General features: G+C 51.6%; 8 protein-coding genes across 8 annotated transcripts; 5 read left to right on the top strand and 3 right to left on the bottom strand.

Annotated features, from left to right (window-relative positions):
- The first annotated feature begins 225 nt into the window (after positions 1-225).
- GUITHDRAFT_152509 (hypothetical protein) lies at positions 226-1,397 on the top strand. Its single transcript, XM_005832955.1, has one exon. The coding sequence runs from the start codon at positions 959-961 to the stop codon at positions 1,199-1,201; it is 243 nt and encodes an 80-aa protein (XP_005833012.1). The 5' UTR covers positions 226-958; the 3' UTR covers positions 1,202-1,397.
- GUITHDRAFT_108069 (hypothetical protein) lies at positions 1,373-2,949 on the bottom strand (the record flags this gene model as incomplete). The annotated part of the gene is made up of 8 exons (XM_005832954.1): positions 1,373-1,417; positions 1,473-1,586; positions 1,636-1,701; positions 1,868-2,113; positions 2,173-2,282; positions 2,333-2,388; positions 2,440-2,702; positions 2,875-2,949. 8 exons carry the CDS (start codon positions 2,947-2,949, stop codon positions 1,373-1,375), a joined length of 975 nt encoding a protein of 324 aa, XP_005833011.1.
- Positions 2,950-3,352: 403 nt separating this feature from the next.
- Positions 3,353-5,630, top strand: GUITHDRAFT_163085 (hypothetical protein; the record flags this gene model as incomplete). The annotated part of the gene is made up of 15 exons (XM_005832953.1): positions 3,353-3,586; positions 3,660-3,691; positions 3,743-3,840; positions 3,888-3,944; positions 3,991-4,201; positions 4,254-4,388; positions 4,440-4,492; positions 4,598-4,630; positions 4,683-4,763; positions 4,811-4,871; positions 4,930-5,027; positions 5,076-5,168; positions 5,212-5,280; positions 5,395-5,531; positions 5,585-5,630. Exons 1-15 carry the CDS (start codon positions 3,561-3,563, stop codon positions 5,628-5,630), a joined length of 1,230 nt encoding a protein of 409 aa, XP_005833010.1. The 5' UTR covers positions 3,353-3,560.
- Positions 5,631-7,293: 1,663 nt separating this feature from the next.
- Positions 7,294-7,840, top strand: GUITHDRAFT_70967 (hypothetical protein; the record flags this gene model as incomplete). Its single annotated transcript, XM_005832952.1, has 3 exons — positions 7,294-7,431; positions 7,534-7,653; positions 7,703-7,840. Coding segments are annotated over 3 exons (396 nt in total), but the record flags the coding sequence as incomplete, so codon positions are not given.
- A 72-nt stretch (positions 7,841-7,912) lies between these two features.
- On the top strand, positions 7,913-10,030 carry GUITHDRAFT_48360 (hypothetical protein; the record flags this gene model as incomplete). The annotated part of the gene is made up of 7 exons (XM_005832951.1): positions 7,913-8,074; positions 8,253-8,294; positions 8,447-8,518; positions 8,572-8,742; positions 9,058-9,257; positions 9,456-9,612; positions 9,659-10,030. Coding segments are annotated over 7 exons (1,176 nt in total), but the record flags the coding sequence as incomplete, so codon positions are not given.
- Positions 10,031-10,983: 953 nt separating this feature from the next.
- On the bottom strand, positions 10,984-14,802 carry GUITHDRAFT_163084 (hypothetical protein). The gene is made up of 10 exons (XM_005832950.1): positions 14,778-14,802; positions 14,471-14,613; positions 14,322-14,417; positions 14,161-14,268; positions 13,884-14,101; positions 12,918-13,830; positions 12,533-12,868; positions 11,928-12,475; positions 11,204-11,800; positions 10,984-11,157 (listed from the first exon to the last, which is right to left on the bottom strand). Exons 2-10 carry the CDS (start codon positions 14,546-14,548, stop codon positions 11,118-11,120), a joined length of 2,934 nt encoding a protein of 977 aa, XP_005833007.1. The 5' UTR covers positions 14,549-14,613; positions 14,778-14,802; the 3' UTR covers positions 10,984-11,117.
- An 804-nt stretch (positions 14,803-15,606) lies between these two features.
- On the top strand, positions 15,607-17,873 carry GUITHDRAFT_163083 (hypothetical protein; the record flags this gene model as incomplete). Its single annotated transcript, XM_005832949.1, has 1 exon — positions 15,607-17,873. One exon carries the CDS (start codon positions 15,607-15,609, stop codon positions 17,830-17,832), a length of 2,226 nt encoding a protein of 741 aa, XP_005833006.1. The 3' UTR covers positions 17,833-17,873.
- A 431-nt stretch (positions 17,874-18,304) lies between these two features.
- GUITHDRAFT_70912 (hypothetical protein) lies at positions 18,305-19,042 on the bottom strand (the record flags this gene model as incomplete). The annotated part of the gene is made up of 2 exons (XM_005832948.1): positions 18,305-18,455; positions 18,939-19,042. Coding segments are annotated over 2 exons (255 nt in total), but the record flags the coding sequence as incomplete, so codon positions are not given.
- Positions 19,043-19,612: the final 570 nt, after the last annotated feature.

Genomic DNA, 19,612 nt, shown 5'->3' with positions numbered 1-19,612 from the left:
ATTGTAGTCCTATTCACCACCCGAAATGTTTTCCAGTACCCGTCTATCTGATAGTGCTTTGACCTGAATTAATGGGGTAGGTCATACATGCACCCCACCCACCGAAATCAGCAACAACCGAAGGGTCGCAGTCTCGCGGCCCCCCAGAGTCTCTACACGCCTTTGCACGCCTAGACGGAATGCAACGAAAACGTAACGGCGTAGACACGAGATGGAACTGGTTTCATTCACATGGCGGCCGACAGGGCACAACATGGCAGAGGAGGGCAAGCGACGCTGAAGAGCCGTCGGGGACAAACAGAGCAGTTGGATACGAACAATGATGAAGTTGCAGAAGCAAGGGGATGGAGAGTGAATGTCTCGAATATCCCTTCCTTTGTGCTGTACCTGGCCGGAGCCATAATAGTAGCTGGGATACTCCAAGAAGCTACAGGCATGGGGCTTCCCTTTGCCCTACCCGCAGGTCTCTTCGTGATGGTACAAATCCAGAAAATGATGTTAACACCGTAAATATCATGAGCTTGAATTCAATTCCTTTACCAATCTGGGCAAACCATTTCGAACGATGATGCATGGAGCCAACACACACCAAGAATTCAAATGTCAACATGACAAATTTATGATGAGACAAATTTATGATGAGACAACACGACAGTTTGCATCAGAAAGCACAAAAAGTTGAACGTGGAGGAGGTGGAATTGATTCTGTGTTTTTCCAACAAGCGGTTTGGAAGTTTTCAAACGCATGCCACAGATGCAGTGTTAGACTGGATTGGCTTCAGTTTATTAAGCTAGTCCCTCAAGCTTCTACTCCTGCTCAGTTGTTCAAGCATGCATGGCTGAGGACTGGCATTTCTCTTCGAACCGCTAGTATGCATCAAAAAGTCCAGAAATGATCTTCTGAGCGATGTGACGATATGAAGTTCTACTTCGCTTGCTATCCGCTCCCGAGATCGCCATGGCCTCCGATGTCCTATCAGCTTGTTTCAAGATTCCGCTCCAAGGAGTGAGGCAACAGCAGTCAGCTTCAGAGAGCTGCTGCTTCACCTGTCATGCGTCTGAGCCACATCGACTCGAAGATCTGTGCTGGAGGTCACGCACTCTGTTTGCATATCTCTCGCTCTGGTTCCCTGCTACAACAGTTCTTTTTCCTTTGAGCACTTCGCTGGACGTTGTAAAGACCTCCGCTCACTCCCGTTGATCCCCTTAAATCCCCTCACGATGAATCAAGAGGACACTGAACGACGAGGCAAGACTGCCGAGAGATACATCTTCCATGAAAGCAAGCAAGACTTAATCGTGTCATTTTTAATTATCATCAAACCAGGAAGCGATATTGACTTCATTTCCTCTTCGAAATGGAGTTTAGGCATCAAATCTTTCTCATGGTTCCCTTGATCTTGCAAAGTTGGCCACTCTGCACACTCAACTTAGCATACTAACACCCTGCAGTAATTACTCTCTCTTTCTACCTGGTAGTCGAGAAAGGCTTGCCTGATCTCTTCCTTCGTGTTCATCACAAAAGGTCCATACCGCGAAATGGGCTCTCGGATCGGCTTCCCAGCCAGGAGCAGGAAGCCAAGTTCCTGTAGTCGTGGGCATTCAGAGGAGGTACAAATTTACGACAAGCGCCACCTCATTCTGACTTTCCTTAAACCAAACCTTGGTGCCTCCTCGAGGATCAAGCAAGCAGGTGTCCCCCTGAGATATTGTAAGATATCTTAAGAATAACAAGCCAAAAGGATGCAAAAAGAAGCAATGATAGAAGATGGAAACACGAAAAGAAGCAGGGAGAGGAGTGAGATAAATGAAGAGATCGAGGAGAGGAATGGAGGGGAGGAGAAAGGCAATCAGAAATTGATAGCACCTCTTTGGCCACGACTTGTTCGGGGCCTAACATGGCCGAACCCTTGTAGACATAAAAGATGACCGTCTCCATTTCAGCCGGCACATCATGCGTGAATTCTCCGCCCGGCTGGACCATGAAGTCGATGTACTGTACGGGGATGATGGTTTGGCACACAGCATCCTGACCAGCGCAAGACCCAGCAATGACTTTCGCCTTGACCTTGTCGTTACATGTGACAACCGGGATGGAAGAAGATCTGATGTCCTGCAAGAGCCAGTCAGGCCAGCAACATTCGAAACTGCACAATCTGCAAAAGGACTTACCTGATAAGCCGGAGGCGTCATTTTCTTCTCTTTGGGCAGGTTGATCCAGCACTGGAAGCCATGCAGATATCCTCCCGGATGGTTTGTTCCCTCGTTGTGGAGGATACCAGCTGAAGCAAACCATGTCAGTCCTTCCAAGCATGAGGAGACTCATCTCGACCTCCTGCTGTCATCCATTGGCAATCACCATCCGTGAGCGATCCTTTGTTTCCCATCCTGGCAGGCAAGAGGATCAACACAGGACAAGAGCATGCGCCAAGTTCTCACGAGTCTTCGTGATCGCCACGTCCTTCCTTCATATACATCACGGTATCAAACCCACGGTGGGGATGCCATGGCGCGCCTGGAAATTCGCCAGGAGCATAGTTGGTTCTCGGAAGCTCGTCTAGGAGAAGGAAGGGATCCGCTTCTTGATCTGACAAGCTGCTTCCTCCTATAGGACGTCTGACTATGAAACCTGCTCCTTCTCTCTGAGAATGTGCATGGAACTTCTTGACGACTCGCTTGGCTCCGGCAGGACAGGACATGGCCTGTGAAGAATAAACAAAATCAGTCACCATGGCAAGGCCCCTTCTGTCAATGGCAGGGATGGTATATCACTTCAGCAGATGAAAGGATAAAACATGGTTACTGATCTTTGCGTAACAATCTACTGGCAAGTTTGTTCAGATTCATCGAAAAATGAACTCGACTCGCTCTCACACAAAACCATCCCCTGTTGTCAATGCGTTCCGAAACGATGAGGAACGAATTCGGTTCTTCATCTTTTCTAAACATTGCAGCCATTGACACAACTTTTGACAATCCGTGTTCACCTAGCAACATTCACCCGGGCACATGTCCTGGCTCCGCAAATTCCTTGCACTGAACTGCACCTGTCCTTTCTCTTCTTATCGCATCAGTCTCATCTGTCCTCCTCCATCTTCCTCCTCTTCTTCTCATTTTCTGTCTCTTCCTTGTTGGCTCTCCTCCCTCTCCTCGCTGTTCTCATCGCCGCTCCTTCCTGCCATGCCATCTCCGACTGGAACGTTCATTGCACCAAGGTCGTCGGGGTACTTTACCGACTGGTGGGGGTAGTAGACATAAGGAGACAGGGGTGAGAAGTGGGAAAGCAAGTACCCCCATGTAGACGGGTAGTTTGCTTTCGAGAACGGGGTGGGGGTGGGGGACGTCGTCTGGTGTTCCAGGACTCGTCATGGTTGAGCGTCCATTGGAGCCCATGGCAGCGGCGTAGGAGACGAGGAGAACAAGTCGAAGACGGCGAGCGATGCAAATGCTGCGCTGCATGGTGTTGCGAGAGGGTCCTCCATGCTGAGAGCGCTCCACGGTGGGCAGGATTGAGGCAGCGAAGACCAGCAGGAGGCGGGTCAAGGGGACGCATTGAACCGATGAGCTTCTCGGGGTCGTTTGAGAGGTATGAGGAGCTGGGAGAGGATGGCAGAGCTCTGTGCTCCTTGTAGGCTCTGACTCGTAGCCTGATGCCCCAGCGGCCAGATGAATGCTCAGCCGGAGGCCAAGAGTGAGCTCCCGATGCATGCTGCACTGCCGGGGACTAGTGACGTAGTTGCAGGGGCCGGGATCAAGATCCTACAATGTAACAACGAGTACTGCCAGTACGAGCGGCGAAACAATGGAAACATTGAGTGGGCCTCGCAGTCGAATCGATTGGTATGAGCGCAGACCCTCCGATTCCTACGCGTGAAGGCTTGTTACAGGTCAATCTCAACTTCGACTCGAAGCCACAGCTGGTCCTCATAATCAAGAAACCGAATGTCGTAATGGCAGCCCTCAAGACTGAACTCCTGAAACCATGATCAGGCTCCTCCGCTATCCCTGGCCTTGAAGGAAGTTGCTCATTTCCTTCGAGATGAGAAGAACCTTCAGGTTATTTTACTCCCTTTGCTTGCATCTGTTCTCGTTCTCTTCAGCTCAACACTTTCTGACGAGCCTTCAACATCAAAGGTTGCAGTTGAGCCGGCAGTGAAGGCCGAGTTCCCTGATCTGCCATGGCTGATTAGCCTCGGACCACGTAATGCTCTGTCCATGGACTTGCATCCAACGTCCTGACAATCGGCTCTCAGCTGGATGTACTGCCAATCAATACTGTCCAGACACTCTGCGATCGATAGACTTTGTGATATGCCTGGGGGGAGATGGGACAATCATGTGGGTCAATGGACTTTACAATGGTCCTTGCCCTCCAATAGTTTCTTTCGGTATTACTCTCTTGTTGATGTTCAAAGCAGGGTGATCTGAATATTATTTAGCAATGGGGAGCCTGGGGTTTCTGACTCCTTTTGATTTCTCTGATTACAAGAAGGTATTCTCATCTATTCTCCTGATCTCTTGTCCTGTTGAAGGAACCCGATGTTTGTGCATATCGTGCATTTGTTAGACACCCTCACGTTGTTTCTCAACGTTGCAGGTCATTACAAGAGTGATGCGCAATGAGATGAAAGTGCGGCTGACAATGGCTGTGTGTCCTCTCCGACTGACTTTCTCATGCCAAGGTCGAAATCCGGACGCGTCTGTGGTGTACGGTTCACAATGACATGAGAAGGAAGATCGCGGACTTCATCACATTGAACGAGGTCGCGGAGGACATCTCCATACATCCCAGGATGATCGTTGGGTTCAGGTCAGCGTGGACCGAGGGCCCTCTCCCTACCTGACCAACATCGAGTGCTTCTGTGACGACCGTAAGCCCGGATCGCTTCCGCCTCCCCCGCCTTCCCCTCGATTCATCTGCCCCCTCAGGATTCGTCTGTGCATCGCAAGGAGACGGCATCATCGTCGCTACTCCGACAGGCTCGACAGCGTACTCGCTGGCTGCTGGAGGCTCGATGGTCCACCCGGTAGGAGGATGAGGAGGAGCTAGAGACGAAGCTGACGAGGAAGGGCAGGACGTTCCCGGCATGCTCCTCACTCCTATCTGCGCCTCGGTCCTCTCCTTTCGGCCGATTGTGTTCCCCGACAGCGTCACGTTAAGGCTCCAGGTCTGCTGCCCGGGAGGTAGAGAAGGTGCTCAGACGTGAGTAGGTCCCCGTGGACTCCTCGGTCTCAGCGTGGTGCTCCTTCGATGGAAGGAACGCGATGTCGCTGAGCAAGGTTGATCCTCTCTCCCATCCTCCTCTCCTGCTCCAACTTGTCGCCAGCACTCGTTCCTCTCCCCGTCTCCCTCCCTCCCTCACTCTCATGTACAAGTCACATCTGCATGCACAGGGCTGGTCGGTCACAGTGATCACGTCCAAGTGGCCGCTTCCTCTCGTTGCTCGGAGTGGCGGAGAGGACGACTGGTTCAACGGTGTCATGGAGACTCTGAACTGGAACAACCGCAAGGTGCAAGGAGGGTTCGCCAGGTAGGAAGATGCTTGTTGTGGGCTGGTCATTCTGATGAACTTGTGGGGGCCAGGACCTGCAGCGGCGACTCGATCCCGGGGGAGAAGTCGAAGAACTAGGGGCAGCATGCAACATCGAGCTTGTTCATGCTCAGCTCCTGCTCCTCTACGACCGCAACCATATTCTTTATTCATTCCTGAGTTAGCTTCCGTTTGAAAAGTCTTCACTTCATCCCGAGTCTCCACTCTCCTACAAGTTCATCTCTTCTCGCCTCGCTCTTCGTTTCTCTACCCTCTCGTACCCCCTTCACTCCCTCCCCTCCCTCGTCCCCTTCGCCTCCCTCCCCTCCCTCGTCCCCTTCGTGAGCTTGAAGCCGCTGCATGTCCCCTTCGTCCCCCTCCCCCTCCCTCGTCCCCTTCGCCTCCCCCCTCTCCTCCCCCCTCTCCCTCCCCCCTCTCCTCCCTACCGGCTTCAAATTTTTTGTGCGATCCAAATATAAAAAACCCTGTTGAGTCAAACCTGCATGGCGCGGTAGGGCTCGAAGATGTGAGAGGAGAGGACGGCGAGAGCAGGCGGTCCATGGCAGAGATGTCGGCAGGATGGAGCGAGCTGAACATGCAGCGGCTTCAAGCTCAGTTGAAGATCGTGAAGCTGCTCCAATCTGACGTTTCTCCCTCCGTGTCCTTGATGAAGAGCGCGGGAGGCACCGTTGAAGACTGCAGCACCGCTTCCCACCCCGCCATGGACCTAGAGAGACAGGGGTACGTCCTCTTCCATGCTCTCCTCCTCCCCTTGTAAACGGTCGCGTGCAGGTCGGACTGGAGACGCAAGGCCCAACACCCGCAGTTCTGGTCCCTTCCCTTGACGTTCTTCCAAGAGCTGGAAGCAGGGGCCTCGTCGAGATGGCGAGCGATAGAAGCAAGGATGCGGGAGAGGAGGAGAGTCCTTGAGGAAGAGCTGCAGGCTTCTAAGAAGCCTCCTCCCAACATGAGCCTGCAGGACATTCGCAACAAGACCGAGCTGGCGACTTTGAGGTTGCACTGCATACAGAGACGCCTTCGGCAGCACGTCGTGGATGAGCACCCGCTCTCAGGGCTCCCTGGAGTCGACGTCCTCCCTTTCATGCAGCGACCCTGCGCGACGGACGGCAGGTCGTTCGAGTACGAGACGCGGGAGGATTGGATTAAGATCAGCCAAGTGGAGCATCTGAAGAAGGTTGCAGTGAAGCAGACGAAGTTTCTTGAGGGCGTGATGGAGGCGCATGCTGCTTTCCGACAGCACTTCAAGGAACAGCGAGATCTCATGCGGAAGCTCACCAAAGAGATCGTCCGCAAAGTGCGAGAGAGGGAGAGAGAGAAGCAGCGGCAAGCTGAGAAGGAGAAGAGGGAGAGGATGGCGGCGCTCAAGGTTTCGCAACTCATCTGCTCTGCGCTGCTCTTGATGTACAAGTCTTGCAGGCAGACAACATCGCGGAGTATCGCAAACACATCCAAGACTCCAAGAATGAGAGGATGAAGGAAGTCCTGCAAAAAATGGATGATTACATGATCAAGCTAGGGGCAAACATCAACAAACAGACAGCGGCAGTTGCAGAGAGCGTATGATGAGCTTGCAAGTCGATCTGTCTCATGCCACTTGTCAGGTTGGAATGAACATGGATGGGATGGAGAGATCTGCATTGACGACCTACATGTTCAACATGCCGGTCAATGAAGTGATCGAAGAGCAAGTGATACATGACATGCTTTCTTGCTTTGCCTCCATGTCTGCTGAAGTTTTCTGCAGGCTACTATCATGGGAGATGAGAGCTTGAAGCTGAAAGCGTATCAGATCGAAGGGGTGAATTGGTTGGTAAATCTGTATAACAACAATTTGAGCGGGATTCTTGCGGATGAGATGGGTTTGGGCAAGACAGTGCAGGTGATCTCCCTTCCTCATCTCTTCCGTGACTGCACGTGTTCTCCATGGCCTTCATGATCGAGGCTTGCAAGTCTGCAAACGCTGTCGGGTGACATGTTGCAGGTGATCGGAATGATAACTCACCTCATCGAGAAGAAACATCAATATGGTCCCTTCATGGTTATCGCTCCCCTCTCCACCCTGTCCAACTGGCAAAATGAATTCGAGCGATGGGCCCCAACGGTCTGACCCGATGCTGGGAAACAGCTGCTGACCCTGTCCCCGTGCTCAGGTGAACGCGATCGTCTACAAGGGGACGCCGGCGGAGAGGAAGGAGCTCTTCAACACTCAGATCAAGACTGGGAACTTCAACGTCCTCATAGTGCAGGTACACAGTCGCCGGATGAAGGAGGAGGGAGGAGGAAGCTGATGGAGGCTGCAGTACGAGCTTGTGATGGACAAGGTGGACTCCAAGAGGCTCAAGGCGGTTCAGTGGGCCTACCTGGTGGTCGACGAGGGACATCGACTGAAGAATAGGGAGAGCAAGCTCTTCTCGTGCTTGACCGGACGCAATGGCTACAGGGCCAGTCATCGACTGATCCTATCGGGGACCCCGCTGCAGGCTCGTCTTCTGACCTTAGCTCACTTCCCCTCCCCTCCTCCCGTCCTCTCTCCCCTCTCCTCCTCGTCTCTCCTCCTCCTCTCCTCCTCCTCTCTCCTCCTCCTCTCTTTTTCTCCTCTCTTCCAGCTCCCTTCCATTGTTGATCTTTGCTCTTTCTGCTCTCTCGCTTCCTCGTGGTCATATCCCGGCCGTTGACTCGTGTTTGCTCCTGCAGAATGAGATCCATGAACTCTGGTCTCTTCTCAACTTTCTGTTGCCCGAGGTCAGAAGTGAGGAGAGGATCATCAGCGAATGACATTCTTCTGTCTTGTCTGCCCCTCCTACCGTCGTCTCTCTCCCCTCCTCCTCGCATCTCCTTCGTTCCCCCCTTTCTCCCGTGCGTTGCGCTGCTTTCCCCCCTTCCCGAATCTCCAGGTCTTCGACACCAACGAGGACTTTCAAGAATGGTTCTCGAAACCTTTCAGGACGGGAGACGACGAAGTTGACGTGAGCACCCAGAAGTTCTCGCTGACCTCCCAGACTGACGCCCATCCCCTCAGGTGGACGACGAGGAGAAGGAGTTTCTGATCAAGTGCCTTCACGCCATCTTGCGCCCTTTCATGACGAGGAGGCTGAAAGCTGATCTCAAAGACATCATGCAGCTCCCGGAGACCCGCGAGAACATCCTCAAGTGCGAGTTCTCCTCGTTGCAGAAAGTTCTCTACCTCCAGGTCGACCAGCTCAACCCCCTGCGCCGTTCTGCTGCCGTCTGCATGCCCACCTTCTGTCTCACCCTCTCTCCTCATTGTAGACTACCTCCCTCCTCGCTCCTCCCTCCTCCCTCCTCCCTCCTCCCTCCTCCCTCCTCGCTCCTCCCTTCTTCTCTCTGCATTTTTCATTCTCTCTCCTTGCTGCTTTCATCTTGTCCCTCCCCGTCTCCCCGCGCCAACGAGCGTTCACTTACTGACCGCGGGCGTGTCGATCTGCAGACGGAGAATCACGTCCTCATGACACAAGACACGTACGGCAACGCGAAGCAGAAGAAGATGAACAATCGAGTCGCCCAGCTCCGCAAGGTTTGCAACCATCCCTTCCTCTTCGACGAGTACTTCCTCGGCAACGAGTTTCTCATTCGCTCCTGCGGGAAACTTGAGCTCCTCGACCGCATCCTGCCTAAGCTGCAAGCGGCGGATCATCGCGTGCTCATCTACAGCCAGATGGTCAAGTTACTACACATCCTCCAGGGGTAATTCTTGTTCTCCTCCCCTCGTTCATACTCCTCCTCCTCCTCCTCCTCCTCCTCTTCCTCCTTCTCGTTATCATCATGCCGATGACTCGATCACCTCTGCCTCCCCCCTCCGATCTTCTCTTCGCTCCTCTTCTCATCACCATTCCTTCTCATATCTGTCCTCGTTACTTTCATCCCATGATGATTGTGTCGCAGGTATTGCGAGATGAAAAGATACAAGCATCTTGTCTTGTCCGGAGAGAGCTCCTCCGAAGACAGGATCAACATGATGAAGCTGTGGAATGCCGAAGACTCCGAATACTTCATCTTCATGCTCTCGACGCGGGCAGGAGGCCAGGGGATCAACCTGCAGGTGAGCATGCAACACCGGTCCTATTCCCCCTTGACCACCCCTCCAGACAGCTGACACGGTCATCATCTACGATAGCGACTGGAACCCGATGATGGACGAGCAGGCAAAGGCCCGCGTGCACAGACTGGGGCAGACGAAGCAGTGCCTCGTCCTGCGACTCATCACCCCCAACACAGTGGAGGAGAAGGTAAACAAGAGGGCGCAGACGAGGCTGGCGAACGAGGACCTGGCGATCGAGACCGGGAGGTTCAACCTGCGGACCGACGTGGAGGACACGCACGAGTTACTGAAGCAGAAGCTGGCGAAGGAGTTCGAGAGCAAGATGGAGCAGGCGAAGGAGCAGGTGCACACGGACGAGGAGGTGAACGAGCTCATTGCGCGATCGCAAGAGGAGATCGACCTGTTCAACGAGATGGACATGAAGGAGAAGGCTCGACAGGAGGAAGAGTACGCGAGGACGGGCAAGAAGCCGCTCCCACGCCTCATGACGGACGATGAAATCCCGCAATGGCTGCTGGGAGAGCCCATCTTCATCGACGACAAAGTCATCATCCTCGCTGATTCCACATCCTCCACCTCCCTCGAGACACAGACAGGCATCGTAACCACTGTGTCGAACCCCAACACCTTCATCGTCTCTGTCAACGGCGAGGAGCTCAGCTTCCCTCGATCGCAGCTCAGGCTCGTCAAGCTGGACGCGGAGGATATGTACAGGGAGAGCGCCGGGTATGGGAGGGGACAGAGGGTGAGCAAGGAGGTAGACCGGACGAACAAGTTCGACTGGTCCAACATGTCGGACAAGATGTTCGAGAGGAAGCTGATGGAGGCTGATACCGCAGAGGACTGGATGAAGGGGAGCACGAGGAAGAGGAAGAACGATGGAGGGCAGAGCAGGGGGGCAGGCAAGAGGAAGAAGACAGAACCTGCTGCTCCTGCCTCCCCTAGCCTGCCCGAAGGTGAAGCGAGCAGGGCCAAGGTGAAGAAAGTTCACTCGCACGAGCTCTTTCGGGTCAAGGACGAGAGCGCCGCTCCTCCTTGGACGGGGGGTGACCCCGTTGCCTTCCTCGCGGGCCGGTCGCTCAGTGTAGTCCATGGCGACTTTCGCTTCCGGTTTGAGTTCTCAGCGCGCATATGAAGTAGGCGAGCGTGAAGGAGCCGAGCGGCACTCACGTGTATTTTAACATGAGAAGAAAAACTCGCTTCTGTGACTGAGATGAAGCGAAGAACAATCTGAGACTTTGAGTGGCTTTTCTAAAGCAGAGGGTTAAGGAGGGAGGGATCTCGAATCTGCGTACTCAACTCCTCCACACCTTCTCCTCTTTCTCCCCGCCGTCATGCGGATTTCTTGCAGTTTGCAGCGCATGTGCTATTGCCTTTTCACGTGTATTCTAGCATATGAGACTTCAATTCTCCTATCTCCTCCCCTTGTTCTTCCATATCGCTCCTCGTTCTTTCTTTCCTCGATCCCGCTCTCCTCCGCCTCCTCTCTCTCCTTTTCAATATCTTCACTTCCATGCTTGTGAAAGCTCACGCTTGGCCTGGAACCTGCAAAGGAGTCAGCAACTGGCAGCAGCACAGCAAGGCAAGGCACCAGCTCACAACCCATGACAAGATCATGAGCGCCAAGGTGGAGAGCACGAGGGAGGTGTAGTTGAAGTCGTCTCCAAGGCAGTCGAAGGCCTTGGCTGGCGTCACCCGCGAGAAGAAAACGTCTGCTCCAACCGCCACCATCAGGCAGGTCGACTCGATACGCGCTGGTGCCACAACAATCTTCCTCAGCTGCAGGATGGTGCGGTTGTAGGAGAGGACGGCGGTCGGCATCACAGGGAGGAAGGGGCTGTAGGGCATGAGCCCTTCCTCCATGTCGTCGGGCGAAGGCTTTCCGATGGGCCTGCGAGGGTCCAAGAGCTTTTTGTCGATGCTGAAGATTTGATCCGAAGCAAGCGCGGCTATGACGTTCTTGGTGGTGATGCCGTGCATGGTATGGGCGACCGCCATGGTCTTGAACGCCGTGTGGGTGATGTAAGTCTGAGACAGCACGCGCGGCTTGTCGAGAGCATGGCTGGTGTAGGTCGTCTTGCTGTCGTTGTACATCATCATCTCTCCGGCTGTCATGATCTCGTGCTTGGTGTTCTCATACAGCTCCAAGACAGCAATCTCGTTGCGTTGCTTCTTGTTGTTCCACAACCTGCCATGTTGTCGGCCACTAGTTCACAATGACAGAGATAGGATGGCAACAATAGGGAACAAGGAAGTCAAGGCATCGCGACATGTGAGAAAGGTAGAGGAGGGGGGAAAGAGGAGGAGATACTCACGTGTATATGACAACATTCTCCGACTGAACGATCTCAACAGGTCCAGTAGCATCCTTGTGCGATGCCGTGTGAACGATGGCGCCGATCACGGTGTCGATGAGGTACACTCGTACAACAGGATCTGCTTGCCCAATCCTCTCGTTCCTCTCCTGCGTCGCGGTAGCAACGGCAAGGAGATTCTTGTTAAGGTACTTCAGGAGGACCGCGCGGTTTCCAAGGACTCTTCCCGCAGACCTGATGGCCTCGTTCATCCGCTGAGCCGAGATCGTGAGCAGTTTCTCCCCCTTGGGAAACGCCACGGTCCAGATGACTTCTCCTCTCATCTCATCGCCGACCTCGCGCATGCCAAACCCGTCGATCGCCGACCTCTCCTTGTCCACCAGGTAGAAGACGACGTGCAAAGCTCGCTTCCGGAAGGCTTCACGGGTCTTGGGCGTGTCGGGGAGCAGGTGGACCTTGTGCGCGCTGTCCATCATCATTACCATGTACGAGTGCTTCTGCGTCAGGAGTGGCACAAGGGACGCCTGGATCACTTTGACAGGCAGCACCTGCAACGTTCACCTCACTCCCAGCTGACCAGCACAACAGGGATATAAGATCATTACCTTCCTCGAAGTCTCAGCTCCTGTCAGTGGCTGCATCCAGGCGACGAACGTGTGCCCTGAGTTCTGCTTTGATCGCCCCAGCACGAGGCACTCCAGCTGGCCATCAGGTGAAGTTGCCTTCGTCAAGAAAAAGCGCTCCAAGATTGCGTCATTGCCGTAAAATTTCTTCCACACGATGTTGCCTGTCTGAGAGTGCATGCCAAACACCATACCAGGGGAGGTGACGAAGACAAGAATCTTATTGAAGCCGAAGCGATCCCCGTGCATGTCATGCTTCAAGCTCACGCCAACTTCATCCCACGCAGCTCTTTGCCTCGTGCTCGCCCCGGTCTGCAACTTTCGGAGGGTTGTCAGGAAGCCACACAAGGACGGAACACGGGTTTACCTGGGATGATTTCATGAGGAAGTCAATGAGATCGGTCATGTCAGCGATGCATCTGCGGACTAATCGAGAGATTGGATTCAGTGAGTTGATGACATTCTCATCAAGCAACTCATTGTGCGAAAGCGCAGGCAAAGGCAGATCGACAAGCTCCGCTTCTGTAATGTATGCAAGAGCCTCGTGCCGCTCCCACAGGACGGATCCTTGCTGGAACAGGGTCAAGGCGTAGTTCTCCGACAGCAGAAGAAGTCTCAGGCCTCCAGAACCATCCTTACGAACATATGGATTGACGGCCATCATCTCGATACTGCCATTCTCCTCCTTGGACCAGATCGACGAGGCAATCTCATTCGTCACCAATTCCTTGGTCTTCAAATGAAAGCTCTTCAGCACCAACCCCTTGCTAGTGGGTTGAGCTTGTGCAACCAGAACGTCTCCATTCTTGTCGCTTCCATACGAGATCAGCGTGCCCGGTTGACCTTCGAATGTGTGCAAAACCTTCGCTGTCCCTTCATCTAGACTTGCAACTATGGCTGCTTGATTCACATAGCGCACAATCATCATCTCATCACTCTTCAGCAGCTCAACGGAAACCGCTTCCTTGCTCGCTTGCGATGCGACCGAGCTTGTCCATCGCTTTCCTGTTTCGGCCTTGAAAAAATGGACAGAACTTGAAGACGCTTGAAGACATGCCAGGACCCCCCCGTAGTTGGAAGAGACACTATCGCACTTGGACGCTCCCTCAATGGCCTTGCCAAAGTCTGCGATAGTGGAGCCATCTTTTGAATTTATCTTGGCAACCATGGGATCTCGATCAACCTTGTTCGAATCGACCGCAACCACCTGGACATTCTTGGCATCCGCGAACAGAATCTCCGCGTCCTTGATGTTGGTCTTCCTAGACTTCCACTCCCACCTTGAGGCAACACAAGTCAACAACCTCGACGTAATATGTTTCAAATGTATCACATTTTTCTTCCGTTCGATGTTGAGAATACTAGCACCATGTTCCCAGTAGCCACGATAACATCCTCCACGTCATCGCCATTCACGTCGGCGAATCTGATGGAAAACTTCAAGTCTCGTCGGCTGTCGTCAGCCTCTGAGTTGGTAGGCTGATCCCAAATCAAGACACCATCAGCTGCATTCCATACTCTGACAATCTTTCCTCTCCCACTCAACGAAGCCTAGCAGAAAGCAACTTCATTAGGAGAAACCAAGTTCAAAGCGCCTGGCTTAATATTACCAAGAATCTGCCACTGTATTCGATCGCATTGATTTCTTCATTTCCAAGACTGTGTCTCCACAGGATCGTGCCATGCTTGCTGTCCAACGCACCGATGATGTTGAGATCCTGTGGTGCATTAAAATTCAGATGACCAGACTAAACAAAGAATCAGCACTTACAGTTGCAAAGAATAGCCTGCGTTTGTGCGGATCAGGGTGAAACAACAGTGATGTGGGTTTTCCGATATTTTGTACATGGAAATCGTTCAACCCCGCCTGGAATTGCATAGTCAGTCCAGTCATCCCAGTAAATTGGTGAAATATCATACCTGATCTTCGTATAATGAGGAAACGAAGGGCAGGCAAATCAAACAAGCCAAGAGGGTAAACGATTGATAGGCCAGCATTCTTGAATGACCAGCAATCCCTGATCTTCCGGGTGAGCTGGATGCAAGAGACGTTACAGACTGCTCTGCAATAAGGCGATAAGTTCGGTAAAGTCACATGTTCTTTGAGCAGGAAGAGATCTACAAACATTCTCTCTCTGCCATCCGATCCTCCCCGGCCTTCCCTGTTCCTCCTCTTCCTCGTCCTCGTCCTCCTCGTCCTCGTCCTCCTCGTCCTCCTCGTCCTTACCTGCTGCTCACTGCATTGGCGTCGGCTCGTGGACAAGACGGAGGGGACAGGACAAGAGGGGTAGTAGACTTGGGATCTTGGTGGGGTTATCCAGTAGGGGTACTTTATAGGTCAAAATGCATTACTTTTGCACCGGTACTGATCTCAAGAAAGGGGTGGTCATTGAGGAGTCTTGCCAGACAAAATCCGATTAGGTAATCATGTTTCATTTTTAAAACTGTATTTTCACTGCGGGTACAAATTTATATACAACAAGTAGCCGTACAAATTATATAAAATCTTGGTACTGACCATATTTTATGATTTTAGTGCTGAACACAACTGCCGGCCCTTCTCATCAGTGCGGCAAGTTGCCTTGAAGTTGAGACGAGCAGCATGGCATGAGCCTGCTGGAGAGACTCGAGGGAGAGGGAGAGGGAGTGAGAACTGAGGAGACTCAGAAGCAGAGAAGCAGAGAAGCAGAGAAGCAGAGAAGCAGAGAAGCAGAGGGAGGGAGGGAGGGAGGGAGGGAGAGAAGGAGTGGGTGGAGAGGGGGAGAGGAAGGGAGAGAGAACTGAGGAGAGAAGGAGAGAAGGAGAGAAGGAGAGAAGCAGAGGGAGGGAGGGAGGGAGGGAGGGAGGGAGGGAGGGAGGAATGGGCCGCCCGATGGATGGACTCTGATGGATGGATGGATGAACGGAGAGACCTAGGGGAGAGGGAAAGAGGGGATCACTTCGAGTGAGGATTCTCCTTCGAACAGAGACACCAGACTCAAAAATCAAATCTGACAGATCCCGCAGGTGACGAGAAATGGCAAGGCTGTGAAGACTGTTGGTGTTTTGTATTGAAAATGAGCTTGAAACAATTTCCAAGTAGGAAGGTTTTCGATGAATCATTTGTTACGGACCACGGCACTATCCCAAACGAGAGGTTGGTGGGGAAAGTCTATGATTGTGAATTGGCTTGGGAAGTGCTTGAAAACAGGAGGACACAAGTACAAGAGAAAACATTCACCATCTTGACTGATGGTTTGAATGATGTTGCCAACAATGAGGCAAGTAGAATAGCTATCAACGCAGGGCTTAGTATTGATGCGAAGACCAATCTCCCGATGGCTATCAAACGGTATGGAAGGACGAAGTACTTGGAGTTTCGAGCTTACGTTCTCTTCCTTGTGGCGTTTACTGTGGTTACTTTCATTAAGTACGACTACAGCAATGGTAGCATGCTACTTCAAAGCGCACAGAAATCCATTTTTTCTATTCATTTTGATGCATTTGATAAAACCAAGACTTTTGAGGAAATCGTTGACGTTGACGATTTCTGGAACTTCTTCTCTGCAGGATTGATGAACTTGTTGTTTGCCTGCAAGTATGATCCAAAGACTATGGTGGTCAGCGATGCTTCAGATGCTAAGTCAGGCATCTTATACGTGCACGGTCAAGACCCACTGATCCAGCCAGTCCGGATAAGGCAACTGCACGTCGACAAGCAAAGTCCAATAACATGCCAGAACAACAAATTCATGTCTAGCGAGCTCGACGGCTGTTGGCCTGCTTACAAGGCTCAGTTTGAGAGCAAAGCTCCCCGGAGTGGATGGCCGGCTGGTTCGATGCTGCAGTATCAAACAGGGAGTCAGCTGAAAACGTTTCCATTTGGAGGGTACAACGCGACTATGATCTATCCCGGCGGTGGTTATGTGATTGACATTCCCTTGTTGACAAAGCCAGAAGAAGTTACAAGCATGATTGAATACCTCAAGAGAATCTATTGGGTAGACCAAGGAACTCGTGCAGTATTCATTGACATAGTATCCTTCAACAGCGTCTTCAGTTTCTATCTTTCTACTAGGATATTCTTTGAATTCATGCCGTATGGTGATGTTCGTCCTTCTTATTCTTTCAGGGTTTTCAAGGCAGCATATGTGTCAGGTCAACGAGTAGAGGTCATTCTATACTATATGGAATATGGATTCTTTGCTTTAGCGATGATGCACCTCCTACTTGAACTGAACACCTTGCGAAAGGTAGGTATTGAGATCCACTACAGCAATTACTATCACTTCTTCAACATAGTAATCTATGCATTTTACTTCGCTTGGTTGGCCACTAAAGTTAATCTAGAACAAACTCCTGGAATGCTTTCCCTCAACGAAGTCTTTACGTCCTTGGACAATCTTGACGTGAATGACTTTGAGTATGTCGGCTTCCTCTACAATCAGGCACAATGTCTACTTGCATTCATATCACTCTTTGGCTGGTTGAAGCTACTTGAATTCCCCAAGTACATAAGTCGATCAACAGAGCTCATCATTCATATTCTTTGGAAGTGTGGGCAACAATGCATTCCCTGGTTTTTCATTCTCCTTATCATCATTCTTGCGTATGCACAAGCATTTTATCTTGCGTTTGGCCCGGAGGTTGATGGCTTTGAAAGTTTCAATCAAGCTCTCTCCACTCTTGTTACGTGGACTTTCAACGTTATTTCCTATCGAAACGTGATATCCTTTGATCAATTTCTGGCCAGTGTACTGTTTATCTCGTTTCAGGTCACATACGCCATCATCTTAATCAACATGTTCGTCGTCACACTGATGCAATCTTACTATGAAATGAAAAACAAGAAGTATGAAGACTACATCTCCTCAGAGATCCGCAAGCATGCTAGAATTGTTCTCTTGAGATGGCTTCAGATTCTGTTAATGTTCATACCAAGTTTCAAGTTTTCAAGTGACAGCGAAAATGATGACGAGTTGATCGCAGCCAAAGAAATAGCAGAAGAAAATGCTGAACAGGAGAAAATGAATCAGATAGTTGAATGGAGTTGGCAAGAATTTGAGAATGTGATACATCAAGTCTCTATGATCGCAGACTCTGTGAAGGATTTGAAGGCAAAAACCAACAATGTGTTGAAACGAGAATATCAGACTGACGGCTTGCTCAACGGGAAGACCGGGGACTACCGAAGGATGTCGGTTTACTCGTTACAAGATAGGGACGGAAGAAGCCCTGATCCCGGTCCAACAATGGGGAACTCGATTGATAGAGAATATATTGAGGAGAGGAGTCCTCGATGAAAATAGGAAGTTATGTATCTTGTTGTAAATATGAATGTGTGATGTGTGCTCCTGCAGCTGAAGGTGTGTGTGCAGACCTCGCAAACAAGCACTTCACATTCATTGAGGAACCTCATGACGAGTTCCTGATCTCCCGGTTTCCAGATTGCATGGACAATCTTTTTACGCCTCAGGCTGTTCTTCAGTACCCTCGATAGGTGCTTCTTCAGCACGCTGAGGAGAGGACGGCCTTTCTTCCTCCCCGTCCCGTGGCTCCTCCTTCCGTGGCGATTCTCTTGGTGAGTCGCGTCGTGCTCGCGGAGAATCCTTCCGAGGAGATCTAGAACGATCACGACGAGGCGATCTCGACCGATCCCGGCGAGGGGAGTGACCACGTCGAGGGGAGCGAGAGTATCTTCCACCTCGGCTGCTCGTTCCTTCACGAGTCCGCATCTGGTCTGGCGTCTTTCCTGAGAGAAGAAATCAGCAAAGGCTACTCGATGCAGAGGATCGGTATACTTCTCTGCTGCGCGAACACCACATCGATCACACGTCCTTGAAATTCCCTCCTGTCCATGTCCTCCTTGGCATCACGAGCTTCTTCGTAATTGATGAACTCGACAAAAGCAAAGGGCTTTGGGCGCCTGATGAAGACATGTGAGTCATAACATACATGGAACGCAATTATATAATCAACATGGCAAAGACTCTAGGTGCTTCCTTCGAAGCCTTTTCATCGTTTGAACAAATGACAACTTCACATGGCAAGAGCTTTTCCTTCGTGACTCCATCCTTCTTTGAAAAATATCTTGTGTCTTGCGGCTAGAACAACTTTCTTCTTAAATCCTTGTATCTCACGCATCGAACTTCAATATTCTTGTCTCAACTTGCAATCTTCGCACATTCCATCTTCAGTAAACTTGAAGTCGGATGAGCCTATCTTGGAACTAGTCTTGAATTCTACATCACTCTTGAACTTCTTCCGAGAAATCTTCATCCTCAATGTTGATCTCGAACTTCACTTGCAACATCTTGGAGGCAAATGCAACAATCATGCCTTGGAACATGGAACTCGGTGGTTTTCTCACAACGAGCAACACAATCACAAAGGAGGGCGAAGGACTAACTTGGTGTAGTAGTCGATCGGAATGTATACATCCTTGACGGTACCATATCGTCCAAAAAGCTCTCGAAGATCTTGACCATCCGTTCGATCCCCAATGTTACGGACCTGAACCAATCACAACCTTTAGAAAAATACCGCCGCAGTTGCACTTCCTCTATTCATCATTGAGAATTCTGCTCATGCTTCAAGTACTTTGGTTTAATCGACCTCTACTTTCAACACATGATCCCTACTCACTCTCCCCAGAACGAAGACATCCCCAACTTACCAGCAGAGAAATCTTCTCGTGCTCCGTCCTCCTTGGTGGACCGCGGGGTCTTGACCTGTCTCTTTCTCTTGACCTGTCCCTTGACCTGTCCCTCCTCCGATCTCGGTCCCCTCGGTCCCCTCGGTCCCCTCGGTCCCCTCGGTCCCCTCGGTCCCCTCGGTCCCTCGACCGAGATCGCCTCCTTTCTGGCGACCGCGACCGCGGCATGTTTACCAGCACCCACCCCTCCGCTGAACTATTGGACCCCCTCCAGGGACCAAGGTACCCTATCTTATCAGCCTCATTCTCATACAAAGACACGGGTGGAAAAAGTACCCCACCATTCAAAGTGTTCGGGATAGTTCACCACCGGTGCTCTCCTTTCGCCCTTCTTGGCATTTCCCGCTCTCAAGCTTTTTGACCCCCTG

Source organism: Guillardia theta, assembly GCF_000315625.1.
Source record: "Guillardia theta CCMP2712 unplaced genomic scaffold GUITHscaffold_32, whole genome shotgun sequence".
NCBI classification, from domain to species: Eukaryota; class Cryptophyceae; order Pyrenomonadales; family Geminigeraceae; genus Guillardia; species Guillardia theta.
The sequence above is the reverse complement of the archived record's forward strand: the minus strand, read 5'-3'. Positions and strand labels throughout refer to the sequence as shown.